The sequence below is a fragment of the Anas acuta genome, chromosome 3, assembly GCF_963932015.1.
Source record: "Anas acuta chromosome 3, bAnaAcu1.1, whole genome shotgun sequence".
In the NCBI taxonomy this organism is placed as follows: Eukaryota; Metazoa; Chordata; class Aves; order Anseriformes; family Anatidae; genus Anas; species Anas acuta.
In genome coordinates, this window is record NC_088981.1 from 54,671,299 (window position 1) to 54,690,862 (window position 19,564).

A 19,564-nucleotide genomic window follows, 5' to 3' on the forward strand; every position below is an offset into this window, starting at 1 on the left:
TGGCACCTGCAGCAAGGAAAACAACAGCAGGTGGGGTGTGCTCGCAGTGTGTGCTATGCAAAGGTTACCGGTGTGTGTTAGGCTTATTCTGAGCAACATGTTGTGGTTAGGTACTGTGGTTAGAGCAGACAATTGCTGAGTGTTCTGCATGGTGCATAATAAAGCTGTGGTAGGTAGAGAAAAAGCTGGTCTGTACCAGTTGGCCTGGATGAGAATCACAAAAAACAGGGGCTAAAGCAGGTTCTCATGAACACCTTGAGCTACCTCTTCATGCCACTGGTAATTTGTTCCTTGACAGCATTCATGTGGACAACTCCTTCTGGTGCAGTTACTTCTGAAAGTGGAGAAATGCAGTTTTTTTACAGATGATACACCTCCAAGATTTTCTTCTATGTAATTTATTCCTAACAATCCACCTGCAACTTATCCCACGGGCTCCAGGTGCTTAATATTTCCTGTCTTGATATCATCGGCCCCTACTCCTCAGCTCTGAGCAGCCACCTGAAGCTTCAGCCATTGGCTTTACCACCTCAGAGGCACACAGGGCTGACATTGTTTGCCTGAAGGACTCGGGCTTCTCATTACGTGTGTTTGGAAACTTCCTTCTTCTATGCATGCACACAGTTTATAAATTTCTACATGTAAATATCTATTGAAGTTATCTCAAAGTTAAAAGGGGAGCCTATTTACTAGTAAATGAAGCTCTCCAAACTCAGACATTCACACAAGCAACCCCCTCCTGCAGTGTCATCCGTCCGTTCCCCCCCTCCCCCTCCCCCCGATATTGATGGTCACTTGAGGTTCTGTGGCTGAGAGACAACTGACGTAGGGTCAGTTGTCTCTCAGCCACAGTTCCACCCAGTTCCACCCCCCTGCCATGGGCAGGGACACCTCCCACCAGACCAGGTTGCCCAAAGCCCCTATCCAGACTGGCCTTGAGCACCTTCAGGGATGGGGCATCCACAGCTTCTCTGAGCAGCCTCTGCTAATGCTCTCATCATGAAGAATTTGTTCCCTATATCTAATCTAAATCTACCTTCTTTTAGATTAAAACCATTACTCTTGGCCTATCACTACACTTTATCATAGAGTACCCCCTCATCTTTCTTGTTAGCTGCCTTTAATTAATAGAAGGCTTTTATAAGTTCTTCACAGAAAGTATAAAGATTTCTCCAGTTTCTGCTTACAAACACTTGTGCTACAAATGAATATGTGGATTTCACAGAGGGAGGGACTCTGGTTACTGGTAAGCAATTTCATTGCCTTTACATCAAATCTGAGTTTAAATTGTTCTCCCAACTTTATTTTTTTCTGAAGCTAATGTTTCTGTTTTCATTTTGTTTTGTTTTGTTTTGTTTCTGTTTTATTCCTGTTAGTATTATAAAGCTTTCAAGTGTAATCTTTGCATATTATTTATTGCATGAATAATTTTCTTTAGAATTCTGAACGGATTTCTTGGATTTGATGCTTACAGTTTTATTGGTTTAAGATGTGATTATGTTACAGGCTGCCATTTGCTCATCAGAATTAATTTATATGAATGCTACTAGATTAGTATAAACTAATTATACAAAAAAAAATAATTATAAACTCATTCTCCTATTTTGGTGTGAAAAGCAGATGTTCTAAAGCCTTTACAAGTCATTCTCAAAATCTTGGTCAAAACTTTGTGTTAACCATATATGTAATCCCATGCCTCTTCCGTTCCACTAAGTTCGAAAAAAGAATTAATGGATAATAGTCTTACAGGAAAAAATAGAAATATGTCTTATGAGGCCAACTTGGGCATATCTGAAGAATGCAAGCTTCTGAGAACACTTAAAAGTGAGCCACTGTACTCATTGTGGTATGAAATAAACGTCTATGAATTGAAAAGGACATTTCCATCTGAAAAAGTTGCATTCAGTACTAGTATAAGTAATTGCTAAATTTCTGATGTCACAAGCTTCTGAGAAGAGCAAAGCCCATCCATTTATGTGTTCGCAGAAATACGTGAATGAACAATGTAGTAAATAAATGAACAAAGACACAGGGAAAATGTGTTTGTTTTATGTCTCTGACCACACTTGTATATCATCTGTGTCACATTTCTGTTAATTGTCAGACTTCCTTTCTCTACTGCAGTGTTGTCAGCCGTATGATTCATGAGTCATGTCTAGCCCTTTGTTGACAGAGCTCATTGAATATTCATATTTGAGAGTATAAAGTATAAGTTTCTTATTCCTTTGGGGGTGGGGGAAAGGAGGTAGGCCTTCCAAATTCAACATTAATTTGGTCCTTACTGCACCCCTGTGTCTGTCATGGCTTATTGTCCTGAAAACAATAGCTTTCTGAGGTGTAAAATGACCTGTTCTCCCTTTTTATTTTTGCTCATTGTTTTATGGCAGAAGGTGGGGAAGAGAGATGGGTACAAAACCCAAGACTTTGCTGTTTGCTGGAGGAAAGTATATGTGGTGGGGGAAGGCAGGTGTAGAAGAGACATAAAGCCAAGTTGAAGGCAGGGAAAGGAATACGGGAAAGAAAAGAAGGGACTGAGAGAAAAGCAATGATACAATGCTGAATCTTCCCAGTTAATGACGTTGAATTGTGACAATGAGGCATTAAAGAGATTTTCAAAAGCAGTTAGCTCCATTTTCAGATGGCCTAGTTAAGCATTCAATGATGCAGATAGCCCCCCTCTGGGATTTTCAGAAGTCTCTAATGGCCTAATTCCTCCAAGGAAAACTGTTATGCACTCTGTGTTACTCTGCATCAACGCATTACGGATGTGTTCCACTGACAGCCATGGCTGCTTGAAGCGTGGAGTTCAAAACAGCGAAGCAGCCCACGACTGTAATTACAACGGAGGCTTTTCTCTAAATGAGCGGCATGCTCCTGCAGGAGCTGGGTGACAGCGCTTTCCTGCTCTCCACTGCAGAACACGAGCTGCCTTTCCACAGCACTGCAAGAGGCTCTTCGCTGGGGCAGCAGAGAAGAGAAAGGAAGCAGCAGCCAGGAAGCATGCACAGAGGTGGGGAGAAAAGGTCATAGATGAGATAAACTTGAGTATCTTTGTGGTTATGCTTTGATCTGCTAAGAGTCTCGTCCCTTCTATAACCCACGGTAAGAAACAGGAGTTTAAAAAAAAAACAAAACAAAACACCTGTAAAAGGGATATTATTTTAAGCAAGAGATATTATTTAAAGAACTCCAACCCAAAACATTTTTACTATTTTTACTGTTTTGGTTACTTAAAACATTTGAAGTGGACAGCACCACATTAATTACAGGAGCATTTGCAGGTGTGTACTGGTGGTGGTGGTGGTGGCTTTTGTTGGTTTCCTTTCTCAATGGACTCACACAACGGTTTAAAGCATTGGTGAGACTTCCTTGCTCTCTCTAAAGACACTGTAACTTGCTCAAGTAAATAGGAAAAAGGGTAGAAGTTTCAGGTATAATTAAATTTTTAAAAGTTTCCTAAAAATCGATGAGAGAGAGAGAAAGACAAATTAATGCCAATGCTGTGGGGAGAACTTGGTCACTATATATTGCAGCAAGTCTTAATGATAAGCCTGAGCTTATCTAACAGTTCACCACCACCCAGCAGGGGAAGGTCGTGCTCTCCCTTCCTTTCCTGCTTTTAAGCTGTGTGTTGTCTCCTCTCACTTTTTGCCAGGACCTAGGGGATGCCTCTATGAGCAGGTCTGGCTAAGCCTGAAGTCCAGGGGCAGCCTAGCCCTATCCAACTGCTGGCTGCAGTCCTGCTCCCTGCCCCTTTGTTCTCCTCTTTCCTCTTTCACTTCCCTTTTGCAGGGCAATGTGTTCCTCCTGCCCCTCCCTTGTGACAGTCCTGGATGCTTTGTCATGTCCTCCGATGAGTAGTTCCAACATGATAAGGTGGCAGAAAATTAAGGGGAATTGAAAAAGAGAAAAAAAAAAAAAGGGTATTTTTTCTGCTGATACCTCTGTGCCAAGACAGTTCAGCAAAAAAACTGATAAGCAGTGGAGAGACTGCAAGCGAGAGGGTGGAAATACACGAGTGGGTGGAAGGGTCAGAGGAGAGGACAGGACAACTGCCACTCTTCACCATCAGTTTCGGAGAGTGTTATTCTCCTCATCACAAGGTTATTGTGATGGGAAAGGAAATCTAGCTTCCTTGCATCCGTTCCTCCCACAGGCACTTGTTTCAATATTGAATGTGCTGCACAGGAGAAGTGAGGCCTATCTCCAATACAAGGAATTTCCAGTCCGTGGAGGAGTCACCGAGAAAACAGAAAGCATATGTGCTGTGAGGAGTATACAGATGGGCATGACCCATGATCAAATGCTGACTTCTCTGAAAACTAAGCTCATTTCCTGTACGTATTGTGAAAAAGAAAAAAAAAAGTGTGGTTTTAAAGAGGAAGTTTACAGTACAAACGGTAACGGTTTGGTGACCTGGGATTAGGATAGAGCTGTACAAACCCTGTTATTCGAGAATCAGTAAAATATCCTTATTACAGACCTTTGGGGGAGTGTATAGAAATTTCTGTATAGCACCGACCGATAAAACAGAGCTGCTCTGCTTCAAGCAATGAGGAATGCAAGGCTCTTCACATGGCAGCAAAACTACAAACAAAATATAATTCACTCCACTACACTAATGCAGGACTTAAGATTTAAGGATTTAAGTAGGAAAATTATTTTCCTGGCTCATCATTTTATGTGCTCCAACACTGATAACGGTGGAAATAGATTTTCCTCATGTAACTTCACTCTCTTGCTCCTTTCTTTTTCTTTACTTGCATGTTATGTGAACTTCCCAGAATGAACAAATTTTTTGTCTTTCTTTTGCTCAAATTAGTGCAAGAAGGACTCTTAAATAGGGTTAAAATACCACAGCAATGACCTCACACAACACTTGTGTTTGTTTTTTCAGTTGGAATTGTAAGATTTTGAGGCTGTATCTCCTGAACTTTGGAAGCAGTTATTGATTGTGGAAGCATGCCCAATTCTGAAAACTTTTGGATTTTAATTGCATTTTAAAGGAGAATTTTGATCATCTTCTGCTGGAATAAATGAAAATATCCATAGATTCTGAATTCTATCCAAAGCAGTGAAGCCATATGCTAAGAAGCCAAAGTTGTAAGTTGAAAAACTGTAGAAATATTCCAGATTCTCTATGATTAAGCCGTTTCAGACATTCAAGTTATAAATAAGTATTTTTCCAGTGCTTCAAAAGAGAAATTGACACATTGCTCTTTCAATAGCAAGACTTAAGAGACACTTGTAAGCTTTTTGAACCTGTTGAAGCTGATCTTGTCATAGAAATAACAACCTCTGTTTACTTTTTTGATTCCTTAGATAGTGATTCTGATGTTCAGTGTCTCACTCTCACTTCTTTTTTTTTTTTTTTTTAATGTTCATCGTGCCGAATATCTAGTCTCTTAAGACTTACTGCACTGACAATTTTAAATTCAATGGTCATGAGTTGGACAGTTTTCTCTGGGGATGTGGCCTATCTGAAAAACAAATCTGTCATTTCAAAGAAAGTTAGTGCTGTTGGTACTGAAGTTGTGTACGTAATTTCATTTTCAGTTTTCTTGACCAAAAAACACAAAAAGTTATTTTATACTTTGCAAAATATTTAGCTTACATTGTTTAGAGAAATATAATGATTTTAACAAAATTAAGCATTTTATTTTTTTAAAAAATAGATAATATTAAAAGTAGAAAACTGATCTATTTAGCTTCTCAGAGGAGTAATGGGAAAACAAAAACAAAATAACTTTTCCTCCAAAGCTGTTTGGCAACTTTTATGAAATTTAGTAATATTTCCAGTCTTACCCCAAACATTTTTAAGGAAAAGAAGTACTTTCACAAAAGGAATGGTTGGTATTGGTAAGAAGCTAAAATGATGGCTTGTTGGCCAAGCAGTGGTAGAGAGTTACTTTTGAAAAACATCAGTGAAAAATGAGAAAAAATGTTTGTTGAGGGAAAAAGAAGAAAACTCTTAGTATTTCCAAAAACTAATTGTGAAAGATTTGAAAAATGTCCCTAGAAACCATGGCTGTGGCAGTGCCTTGATGTCTTTCCACCTGTGAGAATATTGGATCTTTCAGTTCAATACCTGCTATTTCCTCCTCTTTTTTCATTAGAAGTATTGGTTTGGCAATGTAGGATGTATGGAGTACAGGCATCTTATGTTCAAAATTCTAAAATTTTTAATTTTGTGATTATTTAATCATTTAAATACCTGTTCTGATTATGTTTACACCATTGTCAAGCTAATTCTGTCATGAAGCATGGCAACATTCTATACACATAAGGATGATTTTTCTCAGCAAATTAGCTGATGTTTTAAGACTTGCCCTTGTGACACCTCCACACAGAAGACAGGGTAAGAGAGAGGAAGTTTCAGTGGTAACAACTCTTTCATTGTCATTTTCTCAACAAAAAGATGTTTTTTTTTTTTCTCTTCACTAAGTATCTGTTGCTGCACCATATTCTTCCATTGCATGAGATCAACCTCGGTCACAGATAAGAAATCAGAAAAGTACATACCAGAACACGTGAGCCTACAAAGTTTTATGAATAGAGAACCTATCCGTTTTACCTACTGTGTTTATGATTTAATCCGTTTGGTGCCTCAAAACAAGTTTCATTAATATTGTAAATGAACTATAATAAATGCTTTGAAAAATACCATCAAATGGTAACTATTAGTTGTATAAAAGACCTTTGTACAGGAGTTTTCAAGTGATATTAAAAGCAATTTTAAAAAGGTGTTGATACTGTCTTCACGTTATTTGCAAAAGGATCATACTCTGAATTCCTAGGCAGGACTGGTACTGATTAGGGACTGGTACGGGCTTTCTGTGTAAAAAGTACCATGGGTAGTACTAATAGAGTCAAAATACATTGCCTATTGAAAGTTGTAGAAGTTGGACTTCCACTCTTGAGTTTTACTTTTCAAATTATCTGTTTGGGCACTCCTCAGATTCTTTTACATATTTCTCTCAATTAACATGACTGAAATTCACTTCACAACCACAGTGTCTTAAACAAAACCCAAGTGAAATGCCATGGAGTAGATAGCAGCTTGAATGAGGTGCTGGTATTGTTTGCAAATGTTTTGTTTCTGAAGAGTGTTTCTGAAATTAGCCGCGTGCTACCAGTGAAGATAAGCCAACAATGACATTTTTACATAAACTGTTTGCTCTGTTTTCTGAATGCCTGAAATATTTCATAACCTCAGGAGAGAACAGAGCCGTTTCACATCATACAATCATTAATGTTGTCAGAGTACAGATCTCCAGCAATGCGCTAATAAAAACCCGATGAAGACTGAAACACTTGTCAGTGAATCACGTTTCTATCAGCAGCCTTCTGCTGGCATGTATTGGTGCTGTATTCATGAAGACAAGAAGAAAGCTCACCAGTTATTCATAAAGAACATGTCAAAGAACGAAAATTGTCTGTATATGTAAGTTAGGAGGTAGCAGGCAAACTGCTGGCAGTAAGCGCTGGGGGGAGGAGGAGGGTATGGAAAGGAGTAGTGCAGCAGCACCTACTAGAAACAAATAAAATAAATAAAAAAGAAGGGGATGTCATCAGTCATTCTTTACGGATAAATAATCAGTTTATTGAATTAAAGGGATAAATATCTGCGAAATTAGACGTGGAATTAGGAAACCGTTGCCCCCACACACCGCTGGCTTTTCGGTGTCTCCCCTGGGGCCAGCCCTCAGCCACGTGGGGCTGCAACAGAGCCCAATTTATTTGGAAATGTGACGGGCACGCCTTGTGCCTGCTGGGGCTGCCGCGGCCGTGCCCAGGGCAGGGCAAGGCAGGGCTGCCCCGACCCGACCCGGGGGGATTTGGGGTCGGGCGGAGCCGCCTCAGCGCCCCCACCGCTCCGCCCCGCCCCCCGCAGGGCTCGCGGGGCACGCCGGGAGTTGTAGTCCCCGCCGCCGCCCTCCCCTCCTTGGGGGCCGCCGGGCGGAGGGGGGCAGCCGAACTACAACTCCCAGCGGGCGGGGGGAGGGTGGTCCCGCTCGGCCGGGCCGCGCCGGCGGGGCCTCTCCGCGCCCAGCGCTCCCCCCCGCACACCTCGCCCTGCCGCGGCCGGGGCCGAGGGGAGGCTCCGCGTGCCCGTGCGCGCGCGCGCGGGGGCGGCCGGTTGCGAGGGGGGCGGCCAGGGCGGCGCAGTCGGGCGGGCGGTCGGGCAGCAGGACGGGGGGGGCTCCGCCCGCCGCTCCGCTTCCCCTCCGCGGTCGGGATGAAGAGGCGGCTGGCGGCGGGGGATGAGCCCGGGTAGAGGGCGGGGAGGATGGTAAGGGGCCGGCGGGGTCCCGGCGCAGCTCTCCTGGCAGCGGCGGCGGCGGCGCCCTCCGCCCCTCTGCCCGCTCCGCCCTCGCTGCGAGGAGCCGCGCCGCGGGGGGAGGCGGGGGCTCGGGCAGCCGGCGCCGCCCGGGGCGCGGGGCGTGAGGCGGGGACGCGGCGGGGCGGGGGGATGAGGAGCCGGCGGGCAGCCGCCGCCTGCCGGGCCCCGGCCCGGCCCCAGCCCCAGCTCCAGCCCCGGCCCCGGCCCTGAGGCTCGGCGGGGCTCCCCGGGGAGCGGTGCCCGCGGAGGCTGTGCTGGCGGAGCAGCGTGCGGGCAGGAAGGAGCAGCCCTGCGGCTCCGCGATCAGCCCGGACAGCCCCTCACCGCTTCATAAACCTCCTTTTTTCGTTATTATTATTATTATTATTTTTTATTTTTTTTTCCTCTCGCCCTTCCGAGCCTGGCGGCGGGCGGGGGAGGGCCGGCTGCCTCCTGCCCGGCGCTGCCAGCATGCCGGCTGCGGGCTGCGAGGAGCCCGGCGGGCTCTGCCCGGCGCTGCCCCTGCCCGCCTGCTAGCGGGGCTGCCGCGGCCCGCAGCGGCTCTGCCCGCCCTGCAGACACCGCAGCTCCTCTCCGGTGGGGCTCGCCCCACGGTTGACTTTCTCTTGATGACTCCTGGAGGTGGCAGCGGGCCCATGAAAGACTGCGAGTACAGCCAGATCAGCACGCACAGCTCCTCGTCTCCCATGGAGTCTCCCCACAAGAAAAAGAAAACAGCTCCCAGGAGGAAATGGGAGGTTTTCCCTGGAAGGAACAAGTTCTTCTGCAATGGGAGGATCATGATGGCTCGGCAGACCGGAGTCTTCTACCTGACTCTTGTGCTCATCCTGGTCACCAGTGGACTCTTCTTTGCGTTTGAGTAAGTGACGCTCGCGCCTGTCGTGTCCCCGCTCTCTTCCTGTAGCTATTTACTTGCTGACCGAAAGCAACATAAACACACTTAGCCAGATGTCACAGGGGGTGCTGGCTGACATCGGCCGCCGTCGGTTTATGTAACTGGGAGCGTGCTCTGGTGAGGTGCTGAGGGGCACGCGGTCCTGCTTTCCTCACTCAGCTCCGCGGAAAACTCAGCTCGGAGGATGGAGGTGGTACGGCTTTTATATTGCAGGTTTCCAGCCCTTGCTGCAAGAGGAGCGTAAAACAACAGGTTTGGGACGGTCAGGAAATGAGGTAGCTGCTTGTCCGTCGGTAACTGATCAGAATCAAAACTGGCAGGTGCAAAAATACTGACCTTTTGCCACAGAACCGCACGGAGTGCGAGGAAAGCAATGCCTTTTGTTAGTTCATAAATCAGGCTTTTTTTTTTTCCCCCCCATCTTTTCCTCCTTGAAGTCATTTAATAGCTTGTGGACAAGATTTCCAGGTTAGTTAAATAAAGAAAAGGCAGAGCTATACAATTTTGTATGTACCTAGCTTTTCACCACTAGGTAACAGCATTACTTTGTTTGTGATGGTAACTTGTTGTATGTCAGGTTGGTCTTATTGTAAGCAATGTTTGCCTTACAGTTTTGGATTCATTTTTTAAGGAGGTTTCTGGCATCCTCCTAGGGCCTTTTTCTCTGTTGCTGTGAGTCTTCAGGAATCTTTTTCATCTCCATCAAGTGAAGACACAGTGCCAGCAAATCTAAAGTACTGATTTTTCGCAATTATACTGGAGCAGCTAAATTAAGTATGCATGCTAATAAAGAATTAGGTACTTGATATGTAAAATGCAATTCACCTTTTATTTAGTTATTTAAAGCACTGAGTTACAACGGTGCTCAGACTGCAAAATACTTGCTATTATAAGAACTACTGAGTTCTTTTTAAAGATATCATCCTGCTTCACCTGTTTTAAAACTATCCTAGCTTGATTTGTGGTTTGTGGCAGGAAAATAAAGATACAGTTGAACATAGATTACTGCTTGATGCCTTTAAAGAGAGAGAGAGCAACGTTAGCAAACTCTGACTTGTGCCAGTTGGATGTAGAAGACAATTGTTACATACTGGTAGCATTTAAGGAGGTAGAAATGCTCGGCAGGTGATCAGAGTCTAAAGCTGTGTGACTGGAAAAGGTGTCTGTGAATTCCTCAGGTGAACTGTCTTCAATGGGCTCCTGGTGATGGTAGAGGAGTGATTCATTGTACATCTTCTGCAGGCATTATGAAACTTCTTGAGCATCCTTTGAGTAATTGCAATGGCACAGCGGATGATGGTATCCATTTACTGCACGTGCACTTTCCTGTTTTTAAATGGGTTTCAAAGGTGTCTGCTGGTAGTATTGCATCAGGACTGGCTGCTACTCTGTTCTGGTTGGCATGATTAGGCCTAATTTTGGAAAGGTTTTCCATGTGGGCTGACACTCGTATCTGTGTGTGGTCTCATCACCTTCACTAGAGCCTCCAAAGGCAAGTGCTGGACTTCCCATAAGCACCAGAATGTAAATGTAGGATCGGAAGTGTAATGTTTTATAGTCACGGTTGTAAAACCTATTTGCCAAACCACCGTGTACGGCTTATTTATGTGTTTTAACAATTCGATCCTTCAGAGAGAAATATTCTCTGCAGTTGCGTGATTCAGAACTGCTAGGGCAGGGTGAGCCGCTCGCTCTCTGTCACCTGATTTCATTACCTCTGTGAGTTATGTGCTCTGTGAGACTCGAATGCTCCAACTGGTGCTGTGGCTTTGAGCTTATCTGCAGTGTAACTGTATGTGATGGACCATGTTTGGAGTCAAGGTACAGCATTTTGATACCAAACTGGTGCTTTTTCTAACCAGAAGTCTGAAGCAAGGAGAAATCTCAGGCTTTATGTAACTATGAGCAAAAGCATGTGTACTGTTCTTGAGTCATTCTTGTATCACTCGCACTCTTCTTTCAAGGAAATTAAAAATAGAGGGCAGCAATGGTATTTAATTTGTACAACAATGATAAGGTAGGTGTGGTGTTTAAAAAGCACTTATGCTGGAATTACTGTGCATCCTCTGAAGGCAAAATAAAACAAAAAAAAAAACCAACACCAAATCCCTCAAACTCTGAGACTGGGAATGGTGCTCAGCATGTTTGCAGTGTTTGAACTACAAAAGCTTGGTAAGGTTATAAAGGAAAAAGGGGATGTTCCTTGCTTAAAAAGTGTTATTCCGAAGCAGTTTCTCATTGTATCTCTTGTTAGTGGTCTGAAGTTGGTACTTACTGATCAGCTGAGAAGGTCTCCAGTTGTTCGAATGTCACTTCTGTTATTTAACTGATTGGTTAGGAAGCTGCTCCTCAACCAGCCACTTCCAGAATGTGAGAGCAAAGTGCTTCAGTCCTTTCTGTACACGTGGGCCCAAGTGATTTTTAAATGGGTGTTTGCCTTGTGTGTCTGAACTGTAAGGTGAAGCTCTCAGTGAAGAGGAAGATACCATGTGTGTTCTTCAAATTGTTCTTGCTACCGTTGGAAGGAAAAACTTTGTGCACATGGCTTTTGGAAGCTGGAAAATGGGTACTGACATCCCAAGTCATTCCCCAGTTGCAGGCAGTGAAGAGGGGGACTGGGAAAGAGATGAACCTGGCAGCTGATCTCTGAGGGAGTTGTGCTAACAAACACTTGTTCTGTATCCTTTTGGCTTCTTTTGTTCCTCTAACGTCATCTCTTCCTGTACCTCATATTTTGCTCTGACACCCATTCATCCAGAGCTATTTCATGTGCTTTCGACTCATCTCCAGGGTAGAAATGCATTTTACTGAATCAACAAATTGTAGCTCTCCAAAAGCAAACACATCTTGACCTGCATAGCTTTTGACTTTGAATCATGCCTTTGTAATCTTCATGTTTTTTCATATTTATGCTTCTGTGCTTTTTCCTGCCTACTTTTTTTTCCACTTCCTGCTTTCTGCTGTTTTTATTCCTTTCTCTCTGTTGGTGTTTTTCTCCCCAATATTCCAGGTGCATCACCACTTCTTTTTGTCATTTCACTATTATTTTTCATTTGCAAAGAGGTAAAAGAAATTTTGCTTTAAAAACCAACCACCGCCACCACCAACAAAAAAAAAAAAAAAAAAAACACAAAACAACTCCTTAAGCTTCCAAGCAGTTGCAATCTAATTGCTGCATCTTCCCTTGCTTCTGAAGGAAGGAAATGCAAATAAGCAGTTTTATTTCTGTAACCTGTCTATTAAATATAACGTGATGTATTGCAAGTACTTTGGGGACCCAACAGAGATGTTGTGCTTGAGGTACTCTTAAAAATTCCATCTATTTCAAAATGCTCAGGATTAAGCACCACAATTTACTTCAGTCTGTCTTTAAAATTTGGGGATGTTACTTTGTCTTGGAAATGCAGTTCCTGACTAACCTTATAATGATTTTCTTTTTTTTCTTGCAAATTTGGCTCAATGATGGACTTTGCTTTGCCTTGCCCCCTTACGCAGAGACACAGTTTTTTTTTTTTAAAAATAATTATTCAGTGCTCATGTTTAAGTATCTACATGACAAGTTTGGAAAACAAATTCCTTTCCCCAGAGCAAAGATGGCATCAGTAGCTGAAGGGCAGGTATTGCTGCTGTGCCTAGTCCATTCAACCACTGTATTTGCATGTATGTAAAGCCCTTTATTGGTGCAATAAAGACAGGAAAAATTAAGGCACTTCATACTTACTGCTTTTATTCAGCTAGGTATGCATCCTTGAAAGAGAGGCGAACCCTTCATGCTTAGGGTCATTTGGGCTACTGTAGGTTACAGAAAAGCAATGAGGAGGCTGGATGGCATATTTAACACAGGAGGATGTGTAAAACAGGCATCTTGTTAAATGGCAAGTCTCATATGGATGCAGAAGCCTCGCTAGTTCGGAGCTGTGATGGATGGGCTATGAGCTCTGCTGTGAGTTGCCCCTGGCTGCCGGCACAGCTCCTCCTTGGAGCAGGCACAGAGGGAACATGTCTGCACTGGACCTGTTTCGGTTCAGGCTTCTGATGAAAGGTGGATGTGAGCGGGGATGCCGATGGAACAGAACCGGCTCGGGCACAGTCAGGTTTTCTTCTGTCAGCTCTGTTGCAGGGTCAGTAACTCGGAGAAGGTTGGAGCAGATGGCTGGGTGCCGGCAGGGCTGAAGCAGTGCAGCTCTTTTCTCTGTAACTGAGTCACAGCACTATCACTCCTAATATAATTTGACGCTTGCACTGATTCAACCAACTAGAGAGTTTTTTCTGAGCTAGTTAAAATGTGATTTTGGTGGGCATTTGTCTAATTGCACCCTTTTCCCAAAGGTGGATGTTGGAAAATCGTTTAAACTGAGATTGTGCATGCGCATGTGTGTGTACAAATCACTGCTTCCTATCTGCTCTTATGGCTGCTGGCAACCTCTTCCAGCCCTCCTGCTTTGAAAACCAGTGTGACTGGAGGACATTCGTGAGTCACCCTTTCTGATGCGGTGTAGGTGGTTCAATATTGAGCTCCTCCAGCACACGCGGCGGTGAAGTGGTGCTGCTCGCTGTGACGAGCCTCCGTGTGTAAACACCCATGTCAGCAAGCTGAGTGTTTTCTCCGTGGCATCAACAGGCGTCTTCGTCTCATGGCTCGTGCTTCCTGCTCTTACGAGATGCGGATTCTCAGTGTGAGGCTGAATTCCAAGTAGGTGGCACGTGCTCCATCTATCAACCTCCTTCTTCTTTCTTCGGCTGCTTTTATGATGTGTAGGTGAAGGACGTGGTCATTGCAGGATGTAAGTACACGGCACGTTGCTTAGAAGGAAGCACTACCAGTTCTGACTTCAGCTGTTGGAGGCTACTGTAAGCTTGCACTTCCTGCAGAAGATGTCAAGATGGCCTTTAAAGTGAAAATTACGACCTAGAAACTAGAGTGATTGCTCAACGGAGAACTGCATCCCTTCCTATATGGAAGGCTGCTCAGTAGTGCTTAACGGCGTAGGCAAAAGCAATGATGAATAGGCATTTTTTCCCCCCAGTGTTTGTTGTTCAAAAAAATGTAATTAAAATGAAAACAGAGCAATATTTCCATTTCTCGTTTTGCCACGTTAGTGAAAAAGACATGGAATGCAATAAGCCTAATCCTTCGGGTTTACTTTTTGTACGTAGTTTATATAGATCTACCAAGTGATATGGCAAATTGCTAATGCATTCTGACCAGGTGTTGTTTATTCTTTGCATTTAATTTACCCTGAAAATATTAACTGTCAGAATCAAATATCTTTCAGGGGCAAAGTCTATTTAATGCTGTTTTCCTTGACAGGTGATTTTTCCTTTCCTTAATCGCAAAAAGCTTGCTTGCTTCATATATTCTTAGTTTTTCAGGGTTCTGTGGGAGTATTTCACCTGTAGTTTCTCTCTGGCCAAAAGAGAGCAGTTTTGGTTTAGCCTGTTTCAATGTAGCACTTCACTGAGCAGGTAAGCTTGTTTAAGCTTTTAAACCTGCTTTGAATGAATTATATGATACAAAATGAAATCCTTTTAACCTGGAAATATACCAGGAGCATGTGATACTAGGCCATGCACTTCTGTGTTTCAAGGCTAGGTCTTTTTATCTGGAAATGGATAATTATTAAATTCTTCATTTTTTTTCCCAGAGTAAAATTCTATGAGGATAACAGAAGGATAACCTCTCCTATTTTTGGAAGTCATGCATTCTCTAGTTCCTCTGAAACTGCAGAGGCATTTTATGGTTTTGTAACATTTTAACTCCTTTTTCAAAAGACGGTGAAATGTTGAGCAGCTTTTTATTATTATGTGTTTTTTTGATGGCCTTATATTACTCCATAGAGAAATCATCTTTTAAACATGATTTTTGATCTTTTAATTTACTCCTTTCTCACTTAGTGTTCTACTTACATTTCAGCTTCAGCTTCTCCACTTTTTTTTTCCCCCTTTTCTTTGTGGGGGTGGAGGGACATGAAAATAGAGAATATAGCTGTGTGTGGGAAGTAATGTTGGCTCCTCAGATACCGTGTCCTCTCAGGACCTCGAGGAACTTACTGTATGGCTTTTGATCGTTGATGCATGCGCATCTGTGGAGCGAAATGTGAAGGTCTGTGGTCCTCTTTGCTTGATGTCCCTTTCTCCTAAAGGAAGAGTGAAAATGCCACAGCAGTCTGACGGGGGACAGTTTGCTGCTTTTGTTGTCGCTCAGCGTGGTTGCCGTAGGTAGGTGTAAATTCTCAGCTTCATATCCTGATATCCATTTCAGAGTGAGAAACAGGTCATTTTGGAAGTTTGGTTGCTCTTCTTACCCTTATATCTTCAAGTATCCATTGCTCGTGCATAATACTTCTGTACATCTTCAGCCTCCAAACTGTGAGATTAGACTTGTAATTTTATGGAAGTTTGATTAAAAATCTATTTCAATTCATCACTCAGAAGCTGGAGGTTTATATCCACGTAATCTGTATAGTGTGTCTGTTTTGGTTTGGATTTCTCTGAGTAGGTACTGCTGCTCCTTTATGTTAACAAGTGGGTAGTGAGCGTGTCTTCTAGAGACTAGTATGGGGACAATCACGTTAGATTTACGTTACTGGAAAAACTAAGTTCTGTTACTGTTTCTTAGAAGGCTAGCATTCCCGTGTGACGTGATCTGGGACTCCTAAAGTCCACCCCTCAGTAATTTTCATACTTTGTTTGAAGGAAATTTGTTGTTTATTTTTTTTCCATTTTTTTTTAAGTCAGTTTCTCAGGGACCATATTACATTTTTAGCTTCCTGGAAAGTGTTCCTTTTACTCATTTTAAAATTCGGGTTCATAGTGGAAAAAATACCTGTGTTGTTACATGATTTATTTTTTGTAATAGCTGTGTTGCATTACTGTTTTGTAAATGGAATTTCATACAAAATATAAAGTATACAGATGATGAGCTGGCCTTTGGATGGCTGAGAAGTTGTCGTCCTTTTAGAGTGAAAAGATAAATTATTAGTCTGTGTAAGACTTGAACAAAAGTAGTCTTTTCACTCCTTTTTTGGGCAGGAAAAATAGTTAAAAATGTTTAGACTCATTTATAGATTCAGTAGGAACTGATACGCTGAAATTTGAGCTGGACATTTCAAAACTTAAATTCCTTTTTAACAGATAAGTTATACCTCTTAGGTACTTAAAACAACATCAAAACAAAGCCTTTTATACTGTCTTTCTGCTGGAAAGGGGCTCTGTGCTAGTGCAGATTTAAACTGCTAGTCTGAACATTAAAATGTGAACGAAGTAATGAGAAATTGAAGATGACTGCAGAAGAAGAGAAAGCTGTGAGAATATTTTTAACTTTCTAAGCTGCGTGGTTGTTTCAAAATAGCCTGGTTTAAAAGAAAAATTGTCTTGAAATACTGGGACATTAATGGTAATAATGATAATTTTAAAATGCTTAAACTGTTATATCAACACTATCTAGGAAATTTTTGTTAGCCTGACTGGTGATTCTCATAGTGAAGTGAAGCTGATGATCACTAAAGTTCCAGGCTCCCGACAAAGGTTTGTGGATGACGCCTCTGCTCATCTTTCTTTTGGTGAAAACAGGGAAAAATTCGCTGAAGTCAGCTGGGAATAGCAAAATTTATTAAACTCTGTATAATTATAGTATGTTTTTTTAGAACTTAATACAAAAATATGTACAGCGGTTAAAACTGTTTACAAACCAAAAAAACAGACCAAAATCAAGATAAAGTCAATGTGTAATAGCCAAAAATAAATTTTTCTTTGTTTTTCTCATGTTGTGGACATACTAAATGCTACTCATATTGAAAACTTACTTAAGGACCTCTTAGGCCAAATTATCAGAAGGAAAGCTGAAGCATTTTGGAGTTTCAGCTTTGTTTTAGACCCCCTCTTGCTTACTCAGTTGTACGTCCTCGTCCTGGAAGAGGCTTTGATGCACCCAGAGCTCCTGTTTGTGCTGCTGGCATGAGGAGAGGGATGCTCTGTGCCTGAGAAGCCTGACCGTGGGATTTCAGCTGTGTGCCTCGCTGAGCATCGTGCCCAATTTCATTCCAGCACTTGAACTGCTTGGTTGACAGTGGGCTGCAGCGCTATATGATTATTTGGCTTTTGGTCCGTGATTGCTTCCTTTTCATTAGTGTCTGCAGGGTTTATGCACATTATTGTGGGATGGTGGCTAATGAGGTCTTACCTAATGAGCTTGGCTAATGAGATCACAGCTGTTTTTGTTTTGTTTTTCCACTCCTGCCCTCCCCTGAAGGTGGTTACTGCAGTGAATACTGGCAGAATGCATTTATTGTGGTGAACGTGCGGTAGCTCTGCTCTTTTAATGAAAACACTTGCAGGAGATTCAGTATAACGTGGAGAATTAAACTGAAAACTGAGACTCTGAACTTGGAGGTTAACACGTGCAAAATCTGCAGTTTGGGAATTTCACGTTAGAGTTTAAATGCAAGATAACTGTTACATTGTTTGTATTGAGTGAATGTATGAAATCACTGTATTTTTATTATATGCTTGTTATACGTATCAATACATCTTGGTTCCTAAGAAACTAAGAGTATGGAACAGATATGCTAGAATTTATTATTGTGGTATGATCACTCAGTACATTACTAGGAGTTATGGATGTAGGTTAAACGTCATTGGCAAGGGGCTGAAGTTTTTGTTTTTGTTTTCCCATCGAAAAAGGAATAGAAATGAGACCCTATACAAAACTTTTGTTCCTGATAGCAATACATTTTGTGTACCCTCCCCATTGTCTGGATGTCAGGGAACAGCAGTCCTGCTTGTGAATGTCCAGTACACTTGTCACATACCCCACTGGTTATGGATGCCAGGTTTGAGGGGAAAAAACAAGTGTAAGAGCAGCCCATACTTAAATTTCACTGGTGTGCTTGTTTGCATTCATGGTGTGGGTTTTCATGGCATAGCTATCTATGCAGATGTTCCACTGTCTTATTTGGTAAAAAGGGCTTCCTAGTGTTGTAATGGAATGTGGAGGAATTATATATTTTTTTTTCCTCAGGTGGAGCTATGCAAAACAGCTAAAAGCAAGTAGAAGAAGAGTAAAAGCTGGTATTGATTTCTCCTGCATCAGTATTGTTATTCTGCAATAAACTTTCTTCATGTGTACATGGTTTATTCAGGGCTGCTACTCTTAATGCTTCTATATGGTGACAAGATACCACTTTTAAGATACTTTTAGCATCAAACAAGATTTGAACTCTCTCCGGGGCTAGGCAGGCACTGGGTGGGGAAACAAAGTAAACTTGGATCATTGCTCTGAGTAGACTGGTGCATAAAACGTGTTGTATGGTATGCTATAAAGATTGGAGTATGCTGTGTAAAAAGCATATTCACTTCTGGTTTGCCTTGCTGGATAACCCTGGGGAAGAGAAGACTTGGAGGGATATTATTAAAGTGTGTGTAAGTATCTGACTGCAGGATGGGAAGTTAAAATAACAAAAACAAAACAAAATGTAACACCACTCAGTGGTGACCAATGACAAGACGAGAGGCAATGAACACAAAATGAAGTAACATTTAAACATGAGAAACAGGTGTTTTGTTGTTTGTTTGTTTTTGTTTGCCCAGAGAGCACAGGTTGCCTAGAGAGGCTGTGGAGATGCTGAAATGTGACCAGCTACAGAGCTGAGCAGTCTCATCTAGCTGCTCCTGCTTTGAGTGGAGGGGTTGGAGTAAATGATAGCCAGAGGTCCCTTCCTGCCTCAGCCATTCTGTATTATCCCTGGTAATTCTGAGAGCTTCTCCCTGTAAGACAGAAAAAGGTAGGGAGATAATTTTAATCTTGTTTTAGTTCCTAAGAACTAAGAACCCGATTACTACATGCATATTTCATGAGAACTTAGTTCAGCATCATCTAGTCATAGGATTTGAATTTTAGCCTCAGTCCAATAAAACTTAAAACTTTAGAAGTGAAATGTCATAGTTCTTCTTTCTACCCCCTTTTTTTTAAAAAAAAAAAAAAAAAAAAAGCTTTCTCAGTTCAAAGCACATTTTCCAAGAATTCTGGTGTGTGTTTTTTCCTGCTTTCTTTGACTTACCTACCATTCCCCATCAAGTTTTGTCTTCTGCTATCCATCTGGTTTATGCTGAATTGTATTGGTGTTTTACCAAGTAAACAGCAGCAGCAATTTTAAATAAAATCAATTTCACTCTTGAAGAGCGTCCCTGAATGCAATTGTTGCAATGGCATGTTGTGTTCATCAGTTTGTCTGTATCTCACTTAAACTTTGTGAACTTTTCTTTCCTACCATCTAAATTCCCTAGCCACTTGTTTGCTTTTAATAGCCCAATAGTGCTGTTGTTGT

The 19,564-nt window shown here is 42.3% G+C and overlaps 1 protein-coding gene and 1 long non-coding RNA gene across 6 annotated transcripts in view; both read left to right on the plus strand.

The window, feature by feature from the left end:
• Positions 1–773: 773 nt before the first annotated feature.
• LOC137854129 (uncharacterized) lies at positions 774–6,742 on the plus strand. Its single transcript, XR_011094972.1, has 3 exons — positions 774–1,246; positions 2,881–3,010; positions 4,157–6,742. It is a non-coding gene; the product is annotated as an uncharacterized lncRNA (long non-coding RNA).
• A 1,343-nt stretch (positions 6,743–8,085) lies between these two features.
• Positions 8,086–19,564, plus strand: part of ZDHHC14 (zinc finger DHHC-type palmitoyltransferase 14) — a 107,336-nt gene continuing 95,857 nt past the window's right edge. The window contains exon 1 of one of the 5 annotated variants that reach the window (XR_011094973.1): positions 8,086–9,203. Coding sequence is in view for 4 of the 5 variants with exons in the window: in XM_068677182.1 (XP_068533283.1) it covers positions 8,953–9,203 (251 nt within the window). In the remaining variant the exon portion in view is untranslated. The remainder of the gene's footprint in view (positions 9,204–19,564) is intronic. The other 4 variants (XM_068677182.1, XM_068677184.1, XM_068677183.1 and 1 more) reach the window with 4 other exon arrangements.